This window comes from Alligator sinensis, unplaced genomic scaffold, assembly GCF_000455745.1.
Source record: "Alligator sinensis unplaced genomic scaffold, ASM45574v1 scaffold768_1, whole genome shotgun sequence".
NCBI lineage: Eukaryota > Metazoa > Chordata > Crocodylia > Alligatoridae > Alligator > Alligator sinensis.
Window position 1 is genome coordinate 183,519 of NW_005843163.1, and position 21,799 is coordinate 205,317.

Consider the following 21,799-nt stretch of genomic DNA (forward strand, 5'->3'; position numbering starts at 1 on the left):
TAGGGAAAGTTGCTGTGCTGCCAGGCTGTCAGCCTACTGTCCGGCCCCCCTGCCAAGTCTGGTAATAAGCATTAATGGTTTTGTGAAAAGCTGAGGGCATGCTAGCCTAAACAAACTTTCAGGCAGCGTTAAAACTGGTTTGAGCATTACATTTAACACTTTAAAAAAATCAACAGGATCAAGCAAACAGCTAGTGCCATTTGCATGGTTAAAATACCTTACCACTTTACCCAGAGGCATCTTACATGATTTCCAATGTATTTACCAATACAATACTGTAGTAACATTTTAGAAGAGTTCTCTTATATAGGCATGGAACAATCACTAGTTTAATAAGTAAATATTAAACCAATCTTAAAATAGTAGAACTTAGTTGTTGGGGGGAGGAAGGGGGTAAAAGATGAAAGGTAATCAATAAAAAGGGAGCAAAGTAGTGAGCCTAAAAAGAGTTTGGATCTGCAAGGTGGTTCAACAATGACATTCCTCACAGAGCCAATTCCTAGGATTAAAAGGTTTTTGATTGGGGTTTTTTTTCTATTTTGACCTCACTAGTTCATTATCAATGCTTGGAAAACTTACTAGTCCTGAAAGCACTTGCATTCATCAGCCAAAGTGTTTCTATTCTGACAATGGCAAGATGCTGCACCTTAAAACACAAAATTCACATTTTGCTGCTGTACTCTAAAACACTGATGAGACTGTCACATGCCAAGATAAAAAAGGCCTCCAACAAGTATGCGATGATTTACTAATAGAACTTATGATACATAAGAGTTCATTATGGGGATTTTCATTCTCTGAATTCATAAATATGACTACCTGAAACAACCAGGTTTTTCAGTGTGTGTTTGTGTTAAGTTACCTTGCTGAAGAGTATAGACATGAAGAAGAGGTCTAGCAGCATGGTCTCAGAGAAACTTTTGTAGTCAAATGTAAAGAAGAGCACTGTGAAAACAACTGTGACATACTGACAGGTTGGGCTACTGAAAGAGGAACGCAGCAACTTCAAGCCAGCTATGGTGATCATTAATGCACCCAACCTACAGAAAAGATTCAGGAAGAAAAATTATTTCATCTGCTGCCTGAAAGGACTGTATTGCAACAAGCAGTTCAATCGCTACTTATACACAATAGATGTATTGTGAACCCTTTATAATTTTTAGAAAACTACCACAGTCATTCCTTTAATGCTCTCTACTCAAACGATATTTAAAGAATACAGTATTACAGCACCGTCTGGAAAACAATCTCCCTCAGAAAGATTTTAAAACCTATGTATGATAGGGAGTAGATCTGTATTGTTATGAATAGTGATGTGCACTCTTTGAATACTGCATGAGATCTGATCAATGAGGAAAAGTTACTGTATACTGGGTTATTAGTATGTTCTGCCATACTGTATTGTTCTACCTTACACTGGGGGTAGTAGAACTTTTATCACACACTTATAAAAGTTTCAGTTCAATGGGCCTTATGTATGAAAACTACATAGTGGCTTTCCAGATGAGAATCTCTCAAGTATATATTGTAAGTCCATGGGAGAATCCATTAGCTTTAAGAACCTAACCTCCACCAAGCTTCAAACCTCATTTTCCAAGGCCATTTGTAAAGAGATAAATAGGTTATGAACACTTTTAAAAAGTGACTTAAATTGGGGCAGTTTGTATGCCAGAGCTGCCTAGGGAGATGTGCGCCTCGGTTTGTCAGTCTATCTAAAACTTAGGTCTTCCTAGATTCTGGGAATGGTGCAGTGCAGTGAAAAACTAAAACATGCAAACGATCTTTTAGTGCTTTTGTTCTAAAAAAATAAAAAATGCTCCACTTTAGGAAGGCTCCTTGGTCTTGGAAAGGAGGAGCGCAGAATGGCAAGGTCTGAGCTTTAGTCAGACTTGCTGGAGTAACATGGCCTCAGTTGGAGAGGGAGAATCATGTAATGCTATCTGGAGTCAGGTGATAGCTGTAAATCTCAGACCTACGAGGGGTAAATAACCAGATCCAGAAAAAGAGTCAGAGACCTGGCAACTGGTCCAGTAACCAACATGATTTGGGTCTTCATAGATTTAATAGATTTCATAGACATTAGGGCTGGAAGGGACCTTGGAAGATCATCGAGTCCAGCCCCCTGCCCAAAGGGCAGGAAGTCAGCTGGGGTCATAGGATCCCAGCAAGATAAGCATCCAGTTTGCTCTTGAAGGTGTTCAATGTGGGCGCTTGAACCACCTCCGGTGGCAGGCTGTTCCAGACCTTGGGGGCTCGGACAGTAAAGAAATTCTTCCTTATGTCCAGCCTGAAACGGTCTTGTAGTAGTTTATGACCATTTGACCTAGTTGTCTTAAGAATACAAGGGACAGAATATCATGAGCAAACAGTTGGGGGACAATCCTACTTCAGGAGGCCTAGGCTGTATAATCATGTAATAAAACTTCTCTCTCAACTTCTATAGTTTAACAGTTCATAAACAGAAAATGCTGGATACCGTCTGGGTGATTCCTTTTGTTAAACCCAGAGACTTAATTGTATGATTATGCATTTAACATGGAAATATTTTGTTCAGTTTAAATAAATTTAGTGATTAACTCAAGCAATATTTTGCAATAAAAGCAAAGTAATAATTAGTTTTTTTCCCAGCTTCTAGCACTACTAACATTTCTAATGAGACACTAATTTATAGCCACTTTACCCATTTCCTTCCACTATACTGGATATTACTCAGGTTACTGACCACCTTTCTACTTACTCAGTATCCAGTTTCTTTGGAGTAGCAATAGTCTTGGCACTGCTGCTGAGCTCATTGAGGACTATCAGTGGGTAGATAATATTCTTCTCCACAAAAAGAAGCCAAATGTGAAGTTTTTCAAACCACATTACATGTGCTGCATCTAAAGGATTGCAAAAAGAGGAGACCACAGATCAGAGAGAGAGACTAACTAGAACGGGACACTGGCAATCGAATGCAGTTTATTTCAGCTCTGGAACAGTTGTTTTCTGGCAATTGTTGGATGGTCGAAATAAACATTCAATAAGTTTTAGCAGTGATGCAAAATTTACTTCCATATAACCACAAACTAACAGCTGCTTCTGGCAGTTTATAAAGAGGACCCAAGCACTAATTTGGATTCTTAGATTGAGAGTCTCAGATTGAGTTAGACTAAGTCACACTGGTGGGAAATTTGCAATAATTTAGTTATGTACAAAGTTTAGAATTTGGAATTTTCTTAACTACATCATTAGAGTAACTTCAAATTGATGCAGGCTATTCCTATTGATACTGATCAAGTTAATGTTTTTAATTATGCATTTTGAAAACATTTTAGGACAATCATATTTGTACTGAAAAAATCAAACTAACCTAGATAACCCTTAAAGGCCTTTCTTATAGATGGCAGTTTCTTAGGTGTCAGCAGTCCAGCCCTACTTGAGTCAGAGACGTAAGCTTTTGTAGGTGACAGCATCTGTCAAAGTAGGTTGTCACCTACGAAAGCTTATGGCTGGCGCTCTGAATGAATTGGTCTCTAAAGTTCCACCCTGCCCTGCCTGACTTCAGATTAACACAGCTAACCACCTCTCGGATTCTTATAAAATGCACCAAACAACCAGCCTACAAGAACTTACATATCTTGCCAGTATAAACTTGACACATGGCAGTCTCTTAACTTTCAACTTTCTTGCACAACTGACCCATAATCAGCCTAGGCTTGTGCCAGTTTTCAGTTATGCTCCTCAAGTGCATCTGGCCCACTGGGAAGAGGCGGCACTACTGTAAGCTGGCAATAAGCTCTTCATCACCAAGGCCTGCTAGTGTCCAGAACAGTATGAGGTAGCAGGTATTAAAATCAGAGGGGTAGGTTTAAGATAGCAATGACATACAAACTGAAGCACATCCTATTGCAATGTATGGTGCCCCAGAAGAACTTGAGACTAACCACCTGCCACACCTGGAGCAGAAACCCTCAGGGATGACCAACAATGACCTGCCTTAACTTCAGATGTATTGTTCCTGCAAGGGCCCAGATGGCATAACATTAGGACCTATAGTATTTTACATTACTGTATTTTATATTACAGGTTACTATATATTTTACATTTTAAATATGGCTTCAGTTCTGCCTGTGCATAATGGAAACACTACCACGTATATCCATATTAAAAATATGTCAATGGGCCTGAATGCAATTGCTACTAAGTTTTGTTTTGGGGTTTTTTTAAAATCTGTGTGCATTAAAAGTCGCAATCATAACACTGCATTTAAGTTTATTTTTTCCCATTCAACTTTTCTTTCAAATAAATCAAATTACAAGATCACTTCTATCCATTTGAACGTGTATCCACTGAAATAATATGAACTTGCAGTTATTAGACCCAGGCTGAGACTGCAATTTACTCTGGCAAACTGCATGCTACATGGAAGACAACTACATTGTCATTCAAAGGAAAGAAGTCTTTAGTTCTTAGATATATTTTTGTCAGCACAATTTAGCCATAAAATAGGGACTCGAAAGTAGAGAAAACCTGGAGTTCTATGCTGACTTTACCATGGACTTGTCATGTAATCTTGCTGAATATACTTGGACACTAATCTGGAAACCTGATTAGCATGGGCAGATAGGGCAGATAACCTCTGCACAAATACTTCATAATGCAGTGCTCCCAGGACTGCGGCCTTAGCTTATTTTCCCCAATTGTAAACTGAAACATTTTTACCTTTCTTTATGAAGACCTTGAGGTCCTTACAAGAATGAGCTATTGCATGTAAATATTTCAATACCACTGCTTTTTATAAAGGGTTTTTGTTAATGGGGGAAGACCTCCACTGCATTTCATAACTTCTAGGTGAAAAAGTTATTATAATATTTGTTTTCCAAGGAAGTTTCACTAATTAAAAAAGTAAATAGGTGTACATTTCTTTAGATTTGTATAACAAGCGATATATGTATTCCCGAGCACATGAACATGAAGCAATGGGTGCTCCGGAACACATTGGTAGAACTGTTGCACAGTAGTATTTTCTATTTTTAGAAGCTTAGCTTTTATCTCCAATGAAAACCAGTAGTATTTAATAAGGACCAAAAGCCCAGTAAGCAGAAAGCTAAAATATCTAATCCAGTAAAACAGTTTAAAAAAACAAACAAACCCCCAAACAGGAGAAAAATGGAACTGATTTTGCAAAAACAAATCACGAGAAATTTTTTTCAGCACAAATTTGTGAACTCCTGAAAGCAGATTTACTGAAATTGCCTTCATTATTAATGAAAGCTTGTCTAATGTGACAGTCATTATTATTATTATTATTACTTTTATTATTATTATTATACAAAAATAAATGCTACAGGATCAAGCAAGGCATGCTTATCTATCTAGAAAACACTAGAAATTAGAAACCCCAAAACATTCAAATAAAGATGCAAGGCAAAGAGAGTTGAAGTAAATTAATGGTTAATAAGTTGCCAAACCATTAATGTACATTAAAAAAATAATGTTGATACTTACTGCGGACTTCAAATTGATAATACTCCTTTGTTTTCAACAGCGGGTGGGAGAAACAGTGCCAGGGAAGCTGTTTTCGGAGTTGAGGCAGCACATAATGGGTTACAAAACCTACTGAGCCCACCAAAGCATAGAGAACGTAGCTCAGAACAGGCTAAAGAAAAGTTGAATAAGAAAAGAAAGATTTGAAGCTTATAAAACAAGAGTAACAGCTAATAACTTCATACCTCCGTAGCACTCATACAATAGCCCCTTTTAGAGCACACCTGGAACACAGTTTCTCATGATACAGGGAGAAATATGATGCCCTTTTAAGAATATAAAATAAAGGATGCAGTAGAGCTGTAGTTGGCAACAATTTAGGAGACGGGTCACTGCCACCGAATTTCCAACCCAGCAGCTCCTTTCCCTGCTGCCAAATTGCCACCAACGTTCTGGCTTCATAGCCTGGATCTGGCCCACAGGCCATAAATCGCCAACCACTGCTTTAGAAGACAACAACTTTAAGATAGACAGACTATCCTATCTTTTGATGTTGCCTGGAGTTGGGTTGCTATCTTTTGTTCTACAACAGGGATAGCCAACCTTTTCTGGCTGTGGACCTGTATGTCCCACTGTTGCTTGTCCCAGCAGCAGCGCAGGGAGAGTTCCCACAGAGAGCACACCCTGCTGCTGAAGCCCCATGTCCATGGGCCAGAAGCAAAGGTTCCTTGGGCAAGATCTGGCTCACAGACCACAAGTAGCTGACCCTTGTTCTATAGTACTTCTGACCTTCTTTCATGGTTTTGATTTTTCTGCATTTCATCACTAGACTGATAAAGCTACTATGGTCCCAAGGCCTCCACTTGATTTCGGCTGGAAAAGCAAATCAAAGATTCTGATCGTTTCAAGAAGCCATCACCCAGTGTTTGGTATCTGTGTCAAAACCTGCCACATCATATTTGCTCAAACAATCTAATAATATTAAAATAAGATAACATACTTCTACCAGGCCTCTACTGAAATGGAACCATTTTAGGAAGATTTCTCCAGCTACTGTGGATGATATAGCTGCCCTGACATATAAATACAAAATCCTACAACTCAACACCTATCAAGTTGAAAGTACACGTGCTTTAAAAATATTCTGAAACATCAGGTAATAACAGGTATGCTAACAGGGAGAACATCGCAGAAATTAACCTTAAGGAAGGTCTTCTGGCCTCACAAGAGGAGAGGAAAGACAGAATGAAAGGAGGAAAAGGGACTGTGTCCACTTGTAGCTCAATCACAATAGGAGGGGGAGGATCCAGCCCCTCAAGAATGAGGGTAACAGAGCCTTAAAACCATTTCACAGGTATAACTTCTTTCCCCTCCACAAAGAGCATGAAAGAAGGGCATGGTGTCAGACAGTTTGAAAAACCTGTATGGAGACAGTGAAGGGGAAGGAGTAGGGAGAAAGGGATGGTTTGGAGAAGTGAAACAAGGGCTGACATTTGAAGCTCTTCAGGAAAGGCAGTACAGGTTTCCCTCGATTTATGCGGGTTCTTTATATGCAAATTCGCTCTTATGCAATCACCATAGATGCCCCCCCAGCCCAAGCAGGTAAGTCTGTGGGGGGAGGGGAAAGGGCTGTGGCCCCACTCACTGCAGCCCCGGCTGGAGCGGCCCCAAGAACAGCTGGCACCAGCTACCTGCAGCCACTGGGCTGCACCATGCTCTGCCTGTCCCCTTGCGCCTGGGCGTACCCCAGCTCCTGGGCTGCTCCATGCCATGGTGCAGGCAGCTGGTGTCAGCTGCTCCCGAGGCCACTCCCAGGGCTGGGGTGAGTTCAGACAAGCAGAGCCCCGGGCAGCGTGGGGCAGAGCACTCACAACAGCCCCGGCTGCAGTGGCCCCAGGAGCAGCCGACACCAGCTGCCTGCACCCCAGCACGGCACAGCCCAGGAGCAAAGGCAAGTGGAGGCAGGCGGAGCATGGTGCAGCCCAGCAGCTGCAGGAGGCTAGTGCCAGCTGCTCCCGGGGCCGCGGTGAGTGCTGCTCTGTTCCCTCTGCTTTGCTGTCTTGTGCAGCCCTGGGAGCAGTACCCCTCCCCCCCGCCTCTTCCCTAGTCCCATCCTCACTCCCTTCCTCTCTCACCGCCATGGGACCCTATCCCTATTTATTACATTATAAAGTGGGTTTGCTTTATGTTAATTCAATTTATGCGCCGTTCTCCGGGAATGCACGTACAGCTGAAAATCGAAGGAAACCTGTATTCATTTTGTTTGAGCAACACTTAATGCATGTCAAGCCCCCAAACGCAAATGAGGCCTTTGGGCACTATTATTAGGAAAACAGTTATATAATAGGATGTGCAAAAATTAATTTTCAAGAAAGGAGAAAAGTACAATTTAAAACAGCTTACCTGCAGGACTGTGAAAACTGTGCTGACATGAATCGCAAAATAGAGTACACCAATGACTACACACACAATCAGGTCAGATTGCAACCGTGCACTCTGTTGAACAAAGAAATAGTTTGAGCGTGCACATTTTGGTACTCTCCTTCCACAATCTCTGCCTACCTCTACGTGATTTCAGTTGCTATTTTTACAGAAGCTCAGTGCTGGCCTAACTGCGCCCACTGATGTCAATGGAAATTTTATCTCCTGCTTTGAAAGAAACAGAGTTGAGCTAAAACAGTGCCAACTACCAGGAAAGGACTGCCACAAAAACAGAAAAAGTATGCATGATTACCCTTATTCAGTGGACTTCGGTCAACAGCATTTATTCAAATAACTTAATTCAAAACATATTTATTTGGTGTTGTGAAGATAAATTAATGAACAAAGTATACACTTTTTTCATTCTAACCTGTGGTGAGGTATATAGACCTTACATGACAGCACGCCAGACATGACCTCCCATTTGTGCCAAGGAGCCAGTTGAAAACAACTACAACCCAGGCAGAATGGGGCAGGAAATGGAGCACACTGCAGACGCTTGGGAACTATAAGGTCGGAGGAAGATGCAGGGAGAGTAAATGTGGGGAAAGAAATGGAAACAGGTAAGGTCAGAAGCACTGAGGCATCACAGAAGGAAGTCTTCTGTTGCTCTGGAACGCAGAAAAGTACATGCCTTCACTCTCCTATTTCTGCTCTCCTGCAGTAAAAATGATGGCCTTGGAAATAAAGAACCAGTGATTACTGAGCCCCAAATTGGGGAGAGGCCTAAAGCTAGGCACACAGGCACTTGGGGTTAAGTCTAAACTTAGTTATTCCAAGAGGAGTTAGATGCAAAGAAATGGGCAGGGGCAATAAAAGAGCTGTATACTGGGTCTGGCCACAAAGGGATGCTGCAAATGGTGAGTCTTGCAACACAACTGACAGTTCTTCCCCAAGTTTAAAATCCTACTGCCCTGCATGTATGTGCGTGCATGGACACATTAGCAGAACTTTCACATCAGAAGGGCACACATTCTGATAATCTAGTCCAGTGATTTCTCAACTGTGTTAGACTCAAGAAATTCCTCAGAAAACGCCAGCTCTTAACTTTCACTCTGTTCTTGACTACAACAAAATAATACAGTAAATCTTCTGGGAGAAATAACTTAGAAAGACCACAACAGGTGCTATTTGAAATTTGTTGGTTTGTCCTGTGAATCATATGTAGGTGTTTGCTTATCTAACAGTACTAATACTGTGTGGTGTACCATGGGACTCGGAAGGATCTCTCAGAATTCTGGCTGAGAATCCCTTATCTAGTCAAGCTTGTGCATAACCCAGGCAAAATAATTTCACCCACTAAATCCTGCAGTAAGACTATTAACTCTGAACACAAAAGACAAGAGAATTTGATTTAAAGCTTCGAAGCAAAGGAAAAAAAAGAAACTATTATCTTCTTATACAAGTTCTTGAATTAGTTAATTATCCTCTTCATTAAAACAAAAAAAAAATACTTCATTTCTATTCTGAAAGTTTAGCATCAGCTTTCAGCACTGGACCTTGCCAGGCCTCTGCCTTCCAGAATAGTGATCTGCTCTAGAAGAAGTTTTTCTCCCTTTAGACAGGTACTTTCAGAACCCTTATGCTTTTTATTAAATAACCTAAATTGACCAAGCAGCTGTTGTTGTACTGTTTTATGAAAAAGGACAATAACTGAACATTGCCATTGGCTTAAGCATTTACAACAGAATTATGCTTGACAACCAATGTAATGAAGTCAAGGGAACAGGCTCCATTGTCACTAAAAGCAATTCAATCTTCAATTAAAAAAAAAAGTTTTAGTTGCAGTTTCTGGGCTGGACTTAATGAAGCCAAAAGTATTTAAAAAGTCCCAAAGTATTAGAAATACCGAGTTAGCAAGAGAGGTCCAAAAATTCTTTTTTAATCTGACCCTTCACTTACACAGTAAGTACCATTAGATTTAATAGGTATATATTACACTATGAAAGCTAGTGTATTTAGCCAAATCCAAAATGACTTTGAATTTAAGATAACCCCCAATAATTAGATTCTAAGCATGGAATGTATGTATTTGCTATCCCTCCCACACCACTAGCCTCGGAGTCGTGGCTGCAGTGCCAACTCCAGCTTACAGCACGGAGCGCATGCTGGCCCCAACCTCCACTGGCCAGGCAGAAGTGGAAGAGGGGGGCAAGGGCACGAAGCAGGGGGTGGGAGGGTGAGGGACACAGGGTGCCAGCTGTGGCTCTGGACTCCAAGCCTGGAAGCCAGAGATGGAGCTGCAATTGCAGAAGCTGCCTGTCTCGCTTGTTGCCTTTTACATGAATCTAAGGTGAAGGGCTCCTCTCCCCATGTTGAACGGGGGGAAAAAAACCTCTTCTTAGATTTGAGTAAATACACCAGTCATAGAAAACCATCAATTATCCTTCACTGATCTATTTGGACATTCTACCTTAAATTACCTTCTTTTTTTTAAATAACTTATGGTGAACTTTAGAGGGCAAAAGAAAGGTCACACTCTTAACACTGCATATTTTCAGATGGGTGTATGGACAAAGAAACATCATCATTTCAACATGATCAGTTACTGAAGCAACACACAAAGTTTACAAATCTAGAACAATTTCTCACAAATATAATTTCCGTCCATGTGATATCTATATTTCCATTGAAAAGTTTTTAATTTCTTTTAAAATTCAGCCTATGCATGCACTTCAAAAAATCAAGAGCTGCACTTTTAAATGTTTTGGGCTACATTTTTACTCCATTAACATTTGACTGTAAATTACTGTGCACAATGTACACAGAGTTCTTCATGCTTGATGAGTTGCTAACTGCCAAAGTATATGTGCAAATTAAATTTGTCTTTTAAAGAGTAAATTTTCAACACAAATACCTAGTAGTGATAACTCAGGCCTTAAATTCATTATTCCACTTGAAATTCCTATGAACAGAGCCCTAAAAGTCTTGAAGTTAAATAAAAGTTAGTGGGACTCTAATGCCACCATATGGTCTTAATCTCCCCCTCCCTTAAATGTCAGCCACACCACACCATACCAATGAATATACATGAGCCTAACAAATGCAAATTAACTTAATATCAGACCAAAAGATTCTATAGCAGTTGAGATTGATCAAATGTTCAGATTGATTTTTACGAAAAGCCAACTTACCACTGAATTTCTAAGTTTTTCAGGTAAAGGATCTTTCACTTCAGAGAGAGGATCCTCTGGGTTCTTGTCTTCAGAATTAGGAAACATTTTTGATTGTACTAAAGAACTAAAAAAAATAAAGAGAGAATCCACTGAAAAAATGTACATTTCATGGCATAGGTTTACAAGTGGTAAAAAAAAAAAATAAAAAAATAGGCCTATTACTAATTAACAGGATTCCTGTCTTTCTGTTAATCTTCTTTTTCACTGCTTTGTAAAGTAATTTAAGTAAATCTCAATCACTATATAAAAGTAAATTTATATGAATGGGCATAACAGCCATCATTAAGAGATACATTTATATTAATTTTCTACTCTGGCATCAATATGGGTTAACAGTAGGAAAAGGGCTTTAAAAACCAGGTCTCCCATATCCCAGGTGAGAATGCTAACCACTGAAACAAAGACAGACACACAAACAAACTTAATTCCCCAGCAGGTTTCATTCAGGTTAGGCATGTTCTCTGCATGCATACAGAACTAGGCCCCACCGCTGAGACAGGTTACTGGGTACCCAATTCAAAAATCCTACTTGAAACTTCTAGGGCTTCAAGCTTGAGCTAATACTCTGAGCATCTTATTAGCTACCAAGTGGTATCATCACTTAGACAGTTCTGCAAACACCCAGCAGCAGAAACATATGGTGCTGACAGGACAGCAGCAGAGTGGTAATTCTGTCAATGTGAGAGGCAAGGATTTTGAGGGTAGTACTTTTTATTGGACCAACTGTATAGTTGGGATTGATTTAGACAAGCTTTTGAGTGCAAGGCACACTTCTTCAGGTCTGACAGGAACAAATGTTACTAGTGCTTAGATGGTGGACTTGAACACCTAAGTGACTGACCTAAGGCCAAAAAGGAAGCTTGTAGATGAGTAAAGAACTGAACCTGTGGGTTTGGAGTTCCCATCAACATCTCTATCCACTGAGCAAGCAAGCTTTCCCCCTCCTTCGCACAGTGCAAATGCAACATTATTTTGAATATTATAGTTGGTTTTTATTAATGATCACAATGGACCTCTTGTAAGAGTTAGCCACTTACAAAAGTACAGAAGGGTCACTACTTTGTCTGCTGAGATGATAGGATATTGCCACTAACAAACCACAGAATATTGAGAAGAGAACAGGAATATGTTGGCCATCCCAAGAATCCTGGGGACAGAAGAATAAAAATTCAACAGAGACAAGAACACATACAATCAATATCACATAATAAAAATGTATAGTCATAAGAAAGGGAAAAAAAGAACTTTATAGTTCAGTGAAAGTCATAAGTCTTTAAAAAACACGATTAAAATATTTGCCCATTGTTTAATATATAAAATTAAAGCTGTTCATCAGTTTAAAAACGTGATTTTGCTCTTGTCCAATTCAATAGAAGAATCTTCCACTAGCTTTGGAAGTGCAGGATGAAACCCTACACACACTACGTGGCATGTCAGAATGACTAGGCAGATACAGGTTAATTGCTTAACCACATCATTTATCCCTGATAAACACTTGTATCATATTTTAAAACATGCCTATACCCTTTGTATCCAAATGATGAATACTATGTAAGAACACTAGAATAAACTGATGTTCCTATTCATGTTGTAACATTTCCTAAGTTCAAAACTAATTAGCATGAAATACGCATTTGTTTTAGAAGGTAAGAATATGACTGGTTAATATTTAAGTTATAAGTGCCATACAGTAGGATGCTATTTAACTATGAGTAAATGTTCAGCTATTTTCTCTATATTATATAGTATTTACTGCACACTCCATGGCAGTAATTCCCTATAAAAATTATTCAAAATGTAGTTCTATGCTGAAAACTGACTAATTCTTTCCTAATATTTCCTGACTATAAATATTTTTTATTCCATTAGCTGTGTTAAACTGGAGACGCAGGACTGAGAGAACAAAATTATTCGCTAAATTCTGTATTTCAACAGATTTGTTTACCAAGATCTATTCAGTTACATCTGTGCAAAATGACTGGAAGCTAATAGGGCTCTATAGGTGGCACTACAGGTATAATTTGGCTAGCAAACTTTTATTACCTGTGACACTGACAGAGATGGAAAGAAGCTAGTTTAATGTTCAGAGCCAAGGCTGAGTCTGCAGGACTAGCCATTACAAAAAAAATTACTAGCAAATTGATCTTATGAGCTCTAAAAATCATTGGCACATACCACACAACATGGGACTTATAATGACACTTTGAACACAGTCACCTTTCAAAACAGAACTGCATTTTAAGCAAGGTAACATTTTTGCTTACACCCTTAAGCGGCTTGGCTGCCTCAACTTTTTCATGTATATATGCCACCATGCTTTGGCAGCACAAACTATTCCCAGCATTCTTTCAGACAAACAAACATTAACTGGTGGTATCGCATGTCTAGTTTGCTGCTCTGAAAGTGAATTTTCATACTTTAGCCTTTTGAATGGCTAAGGAAAATATCAATGCACAACGTGCAAATCAAGTGCTATGTGCCTCCTATGAGTACCAACAGTGCAGAAAGTAACTGGAAAATCCTAAAATAAAACAAACCACTTCAGAAAGAGAGGGTGCAATTCTCTGCTGTCTTGCAGATTTTATAGTCATTTACTCCTCAGCAAAGCAAGGAAAACTTTACCAATTCAGAGCAGTAATTCTGTCTCTTTTGCACAAATGCAAGTACGTACCCAAGTGAAAGACAGCAGAGAAGTAAACCAAAACGCCTGTATATTGTATATGAACACTGCTTACCTTCAAGGCGCCATAACACAATCCATATAATAATGCTACTGCCACAATACTACAGATAAAACTGTAAAGTGCTGCAAGCAGGCTTGTGGTAGCTGGATGTCGGGAGAAAGAATAAATAGACAAAATTAAAGACCATAAATGACTTTATAAAGTTGTCTTAAAAAAAGCATGATAGTTTGTGATACCCTTTAAGAAATGTTAGAACAACCTTACTCATAAAACCATTTTGAAAATATTTTTCCTAACTGAGCCTAACTTACTTGGCTGTGTTTACCTTTATTTATACCTTTATTTATTCAATATTATTACCATGGGAATAGTTAACTGCTGTTGCTGGAAAGGCAAAAGAAAAAACTCACATTTTATGTCAGTCCTGAACGAACACTAGCCTTAGTTCTCACTGATATGGCAAAGGATCTTGTACCTCTCATTAAAACAATTTAGAATCAAAAGGCCACATATTAAAAGTCTGTCTTGTAACCAGATTTTTAAAACTATATTCTTAATTTGATCTGAAATACTGTGGTTATTGCCTGATCTATTGAATAGTTTTATCACTGACATAAAAAAAATTTACTCACCATTGCCACCGAAGACATGTATATCCAGCTGTTCACAGAGGTACATTACAAAAGTATTCACCTGAGGCAGGAGACCAATGAAGAATACTATAGGGAAACATAGCGTAAACACTGCAGGAAAAAGGCAAGGCAAGAAGAGTGAGTATGAAATATCTTTAATACTTTTCAGTTTCTTTGCACTTTTGCTGTATTGAGAAGTGCACTACCCTACATTCCTATGGCTGTTCTGCTTTATGTTCCTTCTAAAATTATATTTATGATATTTGTATATTTTATTTATTTTTACTGAAAAACTGTGTAGGCTATTTAACATGAGTTGACTTTTGTATCATAAGCTTTCTGATTTTACATAATAAGAATCACCCACAAATGTCCTCAGGTATCAGATGCATAAGTCAAGGCTCCCATGTTACCAATTCGTTCTTCTTGTAGCATGACAGGGGGAGTATGTCTCTCTATTGACAGAAGTGGGCCAGCATTTCACTCTGGTAGTGGCGGAAAATAACTTAATTTGTTCAACAGTGGAAATAACCATTACAATATATGCAAAGTTTAAAAAATGGAGAGGAAATTAGTTATTATATTCATGCAGTCTCCTCAACAAACCATATAGCTAGTCATAAGGTATACATGCTTTTCCATTGCACTGGAAGCATCTTAGCCTGAACTCAGGTGGGTAAAGAGAAGATTATCTGTACTGAACTGCTGCAGCACTATTCTGACCTTAGTAACTATTTTCTAAAGTAAGGGTGTTTAATACACGTGCTCAGCAGGTGGGGTGGGGCAGGGAGAGGAAGGCTTGAATTAGAGCAGCTATTGAACAAGCTTTAGATAAAGCACCCCCAAAGCTATTTTGAAGCGCAAGGACACTGATACACATAACACAGGAGGCTGCTGGAGCGTGGTAACTGCCATGCTTCAGCAGACTAGATTAAATCACGTGTGCTCCAATGCACTGGAATTACGGCGTGTTGGAGCAGCCTCCCTGCTATAGGCACCCAATATGTTTTATATCCTCCATTATAAGGATTAAAATTTCATACTCTGTCTTCCAATTCAGGGATTTTGACCCAGTCAAAGGATCCAAGGCCCCTCAATCTAAACATCTTAGCCTGAAAAATTATTAAAAATTCCTAGCAGTGCAATAAATGCAGATGACTTGCTGAGCCAAATTACAGAGAAAAGATTTGACCACATTCCCTGAAATACCAATCCTGTGGATATGTGTTTTGGTTGACTTTTGCCACTGTCACTAAGGCTAGTATGCTCCATTTGAGGTTCAGGACTACACCACTGCTCAAAGAAGTCAATCCCTTCTTTCATCTTTGCATGCTGTGGCTTGTCTGTCTGGTGCCCACGGTTCCTAGCAGTCAGCTGGTACACTATTCTGTACAAGGAGGAATTTATTAGGTCCACAAAACAATTTTTTTTAAAGCAGGCTGAGCTTTCAGCAACTGCACTCCAGTTCCCCATACAGCAGCTGATTAGGCATGTGCTCACTGTCCACACATGACACTGAAGCCCAAAAGAGCTACCTCATCATTAGGGATCTCCAGAAATCACGATTTCGCAAAAATTGTGAAACTGGGCTATGCCCACAAAACCTGTAAAAAGAAAAAACACCTTACTGAAAATAAAATGCTGACTCCCCAAGGAAGACTGCTGTTCCCATGGTGCTGTGGCCTGGCTGCACAGCCCACTGGAGAAGTGGGGGAAGGGGAGAAGGGGGGCTGCTGGCATGAAGGGGAGCCCAAGATGGCTCCTGCCTTTGCCCTCATTGGCTGAGGGCTGCCTGTCATGCAGCCCCACCCCTCGTCAATCAGCAGACAGGTGGGGCCACATGACAGGCAGCTGTTGCAACCAATCAGTGGTAAGGGGTGGGGCCACGGGGTCCCTTGGCTAGAGGCAGGGGTGGGGCCCTCTGATCTCCCCATAAAATCCATCAGCCACCTCCCTGAGTTAGGCAGACCCCTACCACCATTATCGAGGTAGTAACAAGTGGCTCTTTACAGCGCCACAGCACTAGATACTTTTGTCCAACAATCTGACCCTCAAAGAAATAGAAGAAATGTTGACAGACTTTCTTCAGCTGTTTGAGGCAAGATGTCCAAGAAAATCATTACCCAAGGTCAGATGTCCAACTTGCCCACCCATTGAACAAACAGTTAGAATCCCAGCTTTATAAATCTTGACCCTAACTCCTTATTGCCTCCAGACCTGTCTGGCCAATTTGCCAAAAGCTGCACTTGCATTCAAAATGTTGGAAACAACTCCTGCATCGATATTAATAAGCCCATATGTCAGCATATTGCCCAGAGAAGCAGAACTCATGAGTCACAAAGTGACTGTTCAGTATGCACTGCAAATGGTATGCAACTCTTTCTGTGGGCTGGCAGACATATAATATGACAGTCTTTGTTAAACTAACCACAAATCTAAGAAGGTTTGCAGCCTCCACAAAGGGGCCAACCCACGCCTGTAAGTCCTATTTGAATGCAAAACTGCAGTGTCATCCACACAGCAACTTGTAAAGCAGTTATGCAGTGACTTTCAATCATCTTCACAACCTGGCATGGCTGAACAATGTTCCAGAAGTGAGGAGTCTTGATACTGTACCAACTGGATTGTCACCAACTGCCTTCTCCCAAAGTACTATATGGAACAGAATGAATAAAATACTAATCCGAAAGTGCAATCTGTTTTCATTTCCTTAGAGGCAGGAAGGACCCAGGTAGGTCAGTGCCAAGGCCCAATCTGGTACATGGGGTTCAATCCAACCTGGGGACTGGCCCTGCACCACAGCTGACACACGAGGCCCAGAGCTTGCGCACCACTGGTTTAAATTCAAGACAGAGAGGTACTAAAGGCTTCATCAACAAAGAAAAGGCAGCATTCATTTGATAAAGCACCTAGAACCTCAAAGACATTTGGAATAATTGCTTAGGAAGTACACATGCATTTAAAAGCATCACACTAGTAACAGGTTTGACATTATTTACTCAATTACAAAACAAGCGCTCTCCCCCTCCCCACCCCATATAACAGCAGGAAAAAAGTCCCTCTTCTTGGAACAAAGCAGGACTTGTCAACCAGGGGTACGCGTACCTCTGGGGGTACTTGGAAAGGTCACAGAGGGTACACGCGGCTCCTACACGTGGCACCTCCCCACTCTCCAGCTCGCTTTCCTGATTGGCCACCACCCTTGGCTAGTGGCTAAGGGCAGGGAGGAGCCCCTCTGCAGACAGACATGGGGTGGAGGGGCTCGCACACAACAGCCACCACCACACAGCTTTTCCACGGCCAGTCGCACATGTGGTCCTGTGGGCTGCTGACGGGCGGCACACAATTGGCAGGGCATAAGGCACGTCAGCAGCCCACAGAGCCGAGTGCCATCCCCCTCCTCTCCCCATGTCTGGCCGCCACCACCACCAGAAGGGGTACACTAGTTAAAAAAAGTTGAAAACCCCTGGAATATAGTATGAGGTGGTGGGGGGCCCTACCCCCCATTTTCCTGAACCCTCTGCTCCCCCTCTCCTTCTCTCCACCACTTACCCTTGCTCTGATGCTAGCAGGCATCATCCCTATTCCACCCTGGGGTATAGCCCTAGCCCAGCACCACAGCAGCAATGCCCGGCTGAGGCCATGCTCTAGGCTGAAGTAGAGATGGAATCTGTCATCCCCAGAGCAAGGGTAAGATGCATAGAGGGGAGTGGGAAGGGCAGAGGCAGGGCAGGAGGGATGGGGGCCTGAGGCTCCGGGGGGGAAGCAGACGAGTAAGGGGAGGGCAGGCACAAGAGGAAGGAGACTGGCAGGAGGGGTGAAGCTGCCTGCCCCCTTACTGCCTTCCCAGCTTCCTGACCCCACTATCGCTGGTTTCTTTACTGCAGTGGTGGTTGGGAAAAATTTAAGATGATCCTCCAATAATTAGATTCTATACATCGAAAATTATAACAAGGTTATACATTTTCCATATACAGAAACTAATTATGGAGGGCTGTCTTAAATTAAAGGTCATCTTGGATTCAGGTAAATATGGTATTTGTGCAGAACAAATACACACTGCATGGTTTAGTACAAGACTCTGAGCACACTATGTGGGGAGGGCAGAAGAGATTCAAAAGCTGATTTAAGACACTACTATTGAAGTGCTTTAAAAGTTAGGTTAAAGATAGAGAGGAACTAACAATTGTATCAATTCTTTTAAAACCATGTTAATTTATAAAGTCACTATTTATGCAAGATTTTGTGCAGAAAAGTACCCTTTAAAAGTATATTTGCAGAAGTAGGTCATCTAAGAGAAGTAAAATGCTCCTTTTTATTTAGATCACTTTGCTTGCACACTACTAACAGAAAACAGCACACCAACTTACGTTACGAATAGACAGCATTGCCATGACCAGACTTGAAAGGAAAAGGAGATTTCACCCTAGGTTCCCCAGTGTGAGAAGCAAGAAGGGGCTTTGCCCCTCTGCTTACCTGTTGAGCAACAGGAATCAAGCACAGGGAGCAGCTCTGCCTCCAGCCTACTTTTCCTTGGTCCCCTACCCACTGTCCTACTGATCAGCTGAGCAGAAGGGGCAGCCATTTAACAAGCTTGAATATGTGCATACTTTTGGTTTCTACTGGGAGAACAGCAATTCTCCTGGAAGAAACTAAATGTCTGTACACAGCCCCAGCTGATATAGGGGAATTGGGAAATTCTACCTTGAAGCATGTACAGGATAAAGTCGTAAGAGCAGAAGTGAAAGCACCAGAGACTAGGAAGACAGAAGTGCACCCAAGCTTATTAACTATACCACCATTTTGCACTGTAGAACTAATCAGCTTATGAAAACAAAATGTTTACTTTCCAAGTTTTTCTTATGGACAGCAACATGCCTAGGAGTGCTTTCTGCAACAGAAACAAAATACACTGGGGCTGGACTATGATCTTGCAACAATCCAGGACTGAAAAAAGTATTAAAAACTGACAGAATAACAGCCTAAAATGCCTCCACTCTGGGGGAACAAACAGCTATAACCGAATGAACATGCCCCCAAATTACTGGAAGTCAAAATATGACAAAAGTCACTCACCTATAATTAAGTCCCTGGCTGACAACAGCAGTAATGGGTTGGTGAAAGCCATTCCATACAACCTGAACCTTGTTGTAGAAGTGTTTCTGCTGCCATAATCCAATAGCCAAATAAGACCGCAACACAAACAGAAGTAAACAGGCCTACTATAGGCTATGATACGGTTGTGACCCTGAAACCAAAAGAACAGCTTTACTATTAATCAAAAATTGGCTTTTTACTTTTCTAACAATAAACATGATTCTGACTACAATTAACTTCTGTTGCTCCTTTTGTTGCTCCTTTTCTTTAAATCATCTCCCACAATTTGCCAACACCTCTTACTATATACTTAAAGATATTAACTCCCAATGGATTGTTTTATACTGCTGAGACGTCATATAAACGTATGGCTCCAATATATAAAGCATAAAAAGCCCCTCTAGATCAGGGGCATATTTATTTTACCCTTCCACAACATTTTTTAACTATGTTCCTTATTTTACTATTAACCACCCCAAACCCACTCAAAAAAAAGCCCCCAAAACAAACAAAAAACAAAAATCCACCTATGCTCTAAAGGTTTTTTCAAAGCAATACAAAATAATTATTGATTTTGATTAGGTGCGTGACAAATTAAAGTGTATTTTGCATTTATTGATCATATATCACTCCTGCTAAAGCCAGTATATTGACACACTTCAAAAGAAACACTCAGCAATCACCCGTTCTAATATGTTAAATAACTTCCTTTAGTGGATTCCTATCTGGTTTAGGTAACTAAAAACAGTCTCACAGAGCAATAAAATCACCCTGTGTAAGAAAATAACTATACAGGTAAAAACACAGCCTTGCCAATGTATCTGATGTACTGGAAGGATGTTTAGTGTTCATACAATGTCAGAGTTCACATATCTCTTATCCTTGATTGGAGTAAGTATGTAGCGCACAACTCTTCTAACACTCAAATTCTCATCCTATACACACTGACAAAGGATGTCTCATCCATGACAGACAAAGCATCAGTCCTCAGTGGTAGAAGTATAGGCCAAAATGGCACGTTCACCAACTTACGTGTCGAGGGGAAGAAGAATCGGGCTGAACACTCTGAAAGTAAAATGGAAAGAAAAATATGGTTATTTGCAAAGTGCATAAAACTGCAATTTTAATTAAAAAAAAATCAAATTTATTATTTAAAAATAGACCTTTTAATGTCAGTGGGCTAAGGAAAGGCCTCAGTTAACCATAATTTATTATAATAGTTTATATTAAAAAGCTGTTAAGCAGTGAGTGTTTGCTGCCACAGTTTTCAAGAAATTGAGACCACTAGCCAGATGTAAGTAACTGATTAAGCACCAGGAATCAGAGTTTATTGAAATAGACGAACAGCTTTTGACAACAGCACACTCTTTTGCAGATACAGATAGCGTCTTCATTTCAACAAGTTCAGTTCAGTTCAGTTATTAAAGACATCTCTGAATTAACTGAATTAAACATGAATGACTAGTGGACAAAATTATAGCTTTTACTGTCCATAACTATAATTATGGAATTCAAATGAAGATGGAAATTAATATACCTTAAGGAGCGAGTATTGACAGCTGGCTATCACCAGGCAGAACTGGAAGACCCAGATATCCTTGAAGAAGCCCTCTATAAGGAGTATAGAGCCCAGGAAAGCAACCAAAATAGCTAGGACAACGGCCAACACATTTTCAAGAATCTCCCGATTCCTGTGGAAGAAGAGATATAGTGTAAAATATCTAGATATTTTCAGAAGTTCAGGTGGATAGGATACATCTAGTGCAGAAGGCTAGCAAATAAAAAAGTAATGCTGTGTATGAAAGTGAAGTGTCAAAGTGGGCTTAAATGTACATTTGGTAAACCGTTGCAAAATATCAGCCAAGTTGAGACACAAATTACTATAATTTCAGTGAAAGTTGACTGCAATTCAGCATTTTATGAAACTGGATCTTTCAGACACTTCTTTCCAAGGTAATCACAGGTTCTGATGTGGAATGCGGGAGGAACTGACCAACTCCCTATTACAATGTGCAAATGTAACAAATCACTTCGAGGTCGTTTCTGTTCTTCCCTCTCCCCCTGCTGTCATCTGAAGCAAAAGTTTCTCTCTTTTAAAGCACTTCATCAACTGTGTGCATGTGAACCCTCATATTTTAGAGCATTTTAAAGGCACCTGCAGAGCTTCGAATGTTAGTCTGTCCAGGCTTTAAATGTTCAGCTCTGGCCTGTAATATGGATCTTTCAGAATTCTAAACAAGCTATGATGATCATATTAGGGAAA

General features: G+C 40.4%; 1 protein-coding gene across 1 annotated transcript in view; it reads right to left on the bottom strand.

Moving 5' to 3' along the window:
* Positions 1–21,799, bottom strand: part of PCNX1 (pecanex homolog 1) — a 138,855-nt gene that overhangs the window by 36,722 nt on the left and 80,334 nt on the right. The window contains exons 12-22 of the mRNA XM_025194118.1: positions 21,074–21,227; positions 20,569–20,601; positions 19,516–19,687; positions 14,440–14,550; positions 13,859–13,950; positions 12,161–12,270; positions 11,082–11,187; positions 7,870–7,962; positions 5,488–5,638; positions 2,738–2,879; positions 863–1,040 (exon numbers count right to left, since the gene is read on the bottom strand). Of these exons, the coding sequence (XP_025049903.1) occupies positions 863–1,040; positions 2,738–2,879; positions 5,488–5,638; positions 7,870–7,962; positions 11,082–11,187; positions 12,161–12,270; positions 13,859–13,950; positions 14,440–14,550; positions 19,516–19,687; positions 20,569–20,601; positions 21,074–21,227 (1,342 nt within the window). The remainder of the gene's footprint in view (positions 1–862; positions 1,041–2,737; positions 2,880–5,487; positions 5,639–7,869; positions 7,963–11,081; positions 11,188–12,160; positions 12,271–13,858; positions 13,951–14,439; positions 14,551–19,515; positions 19,688–20,568; positions 20,602–21,073; positions 21,228–21,799) is intronic.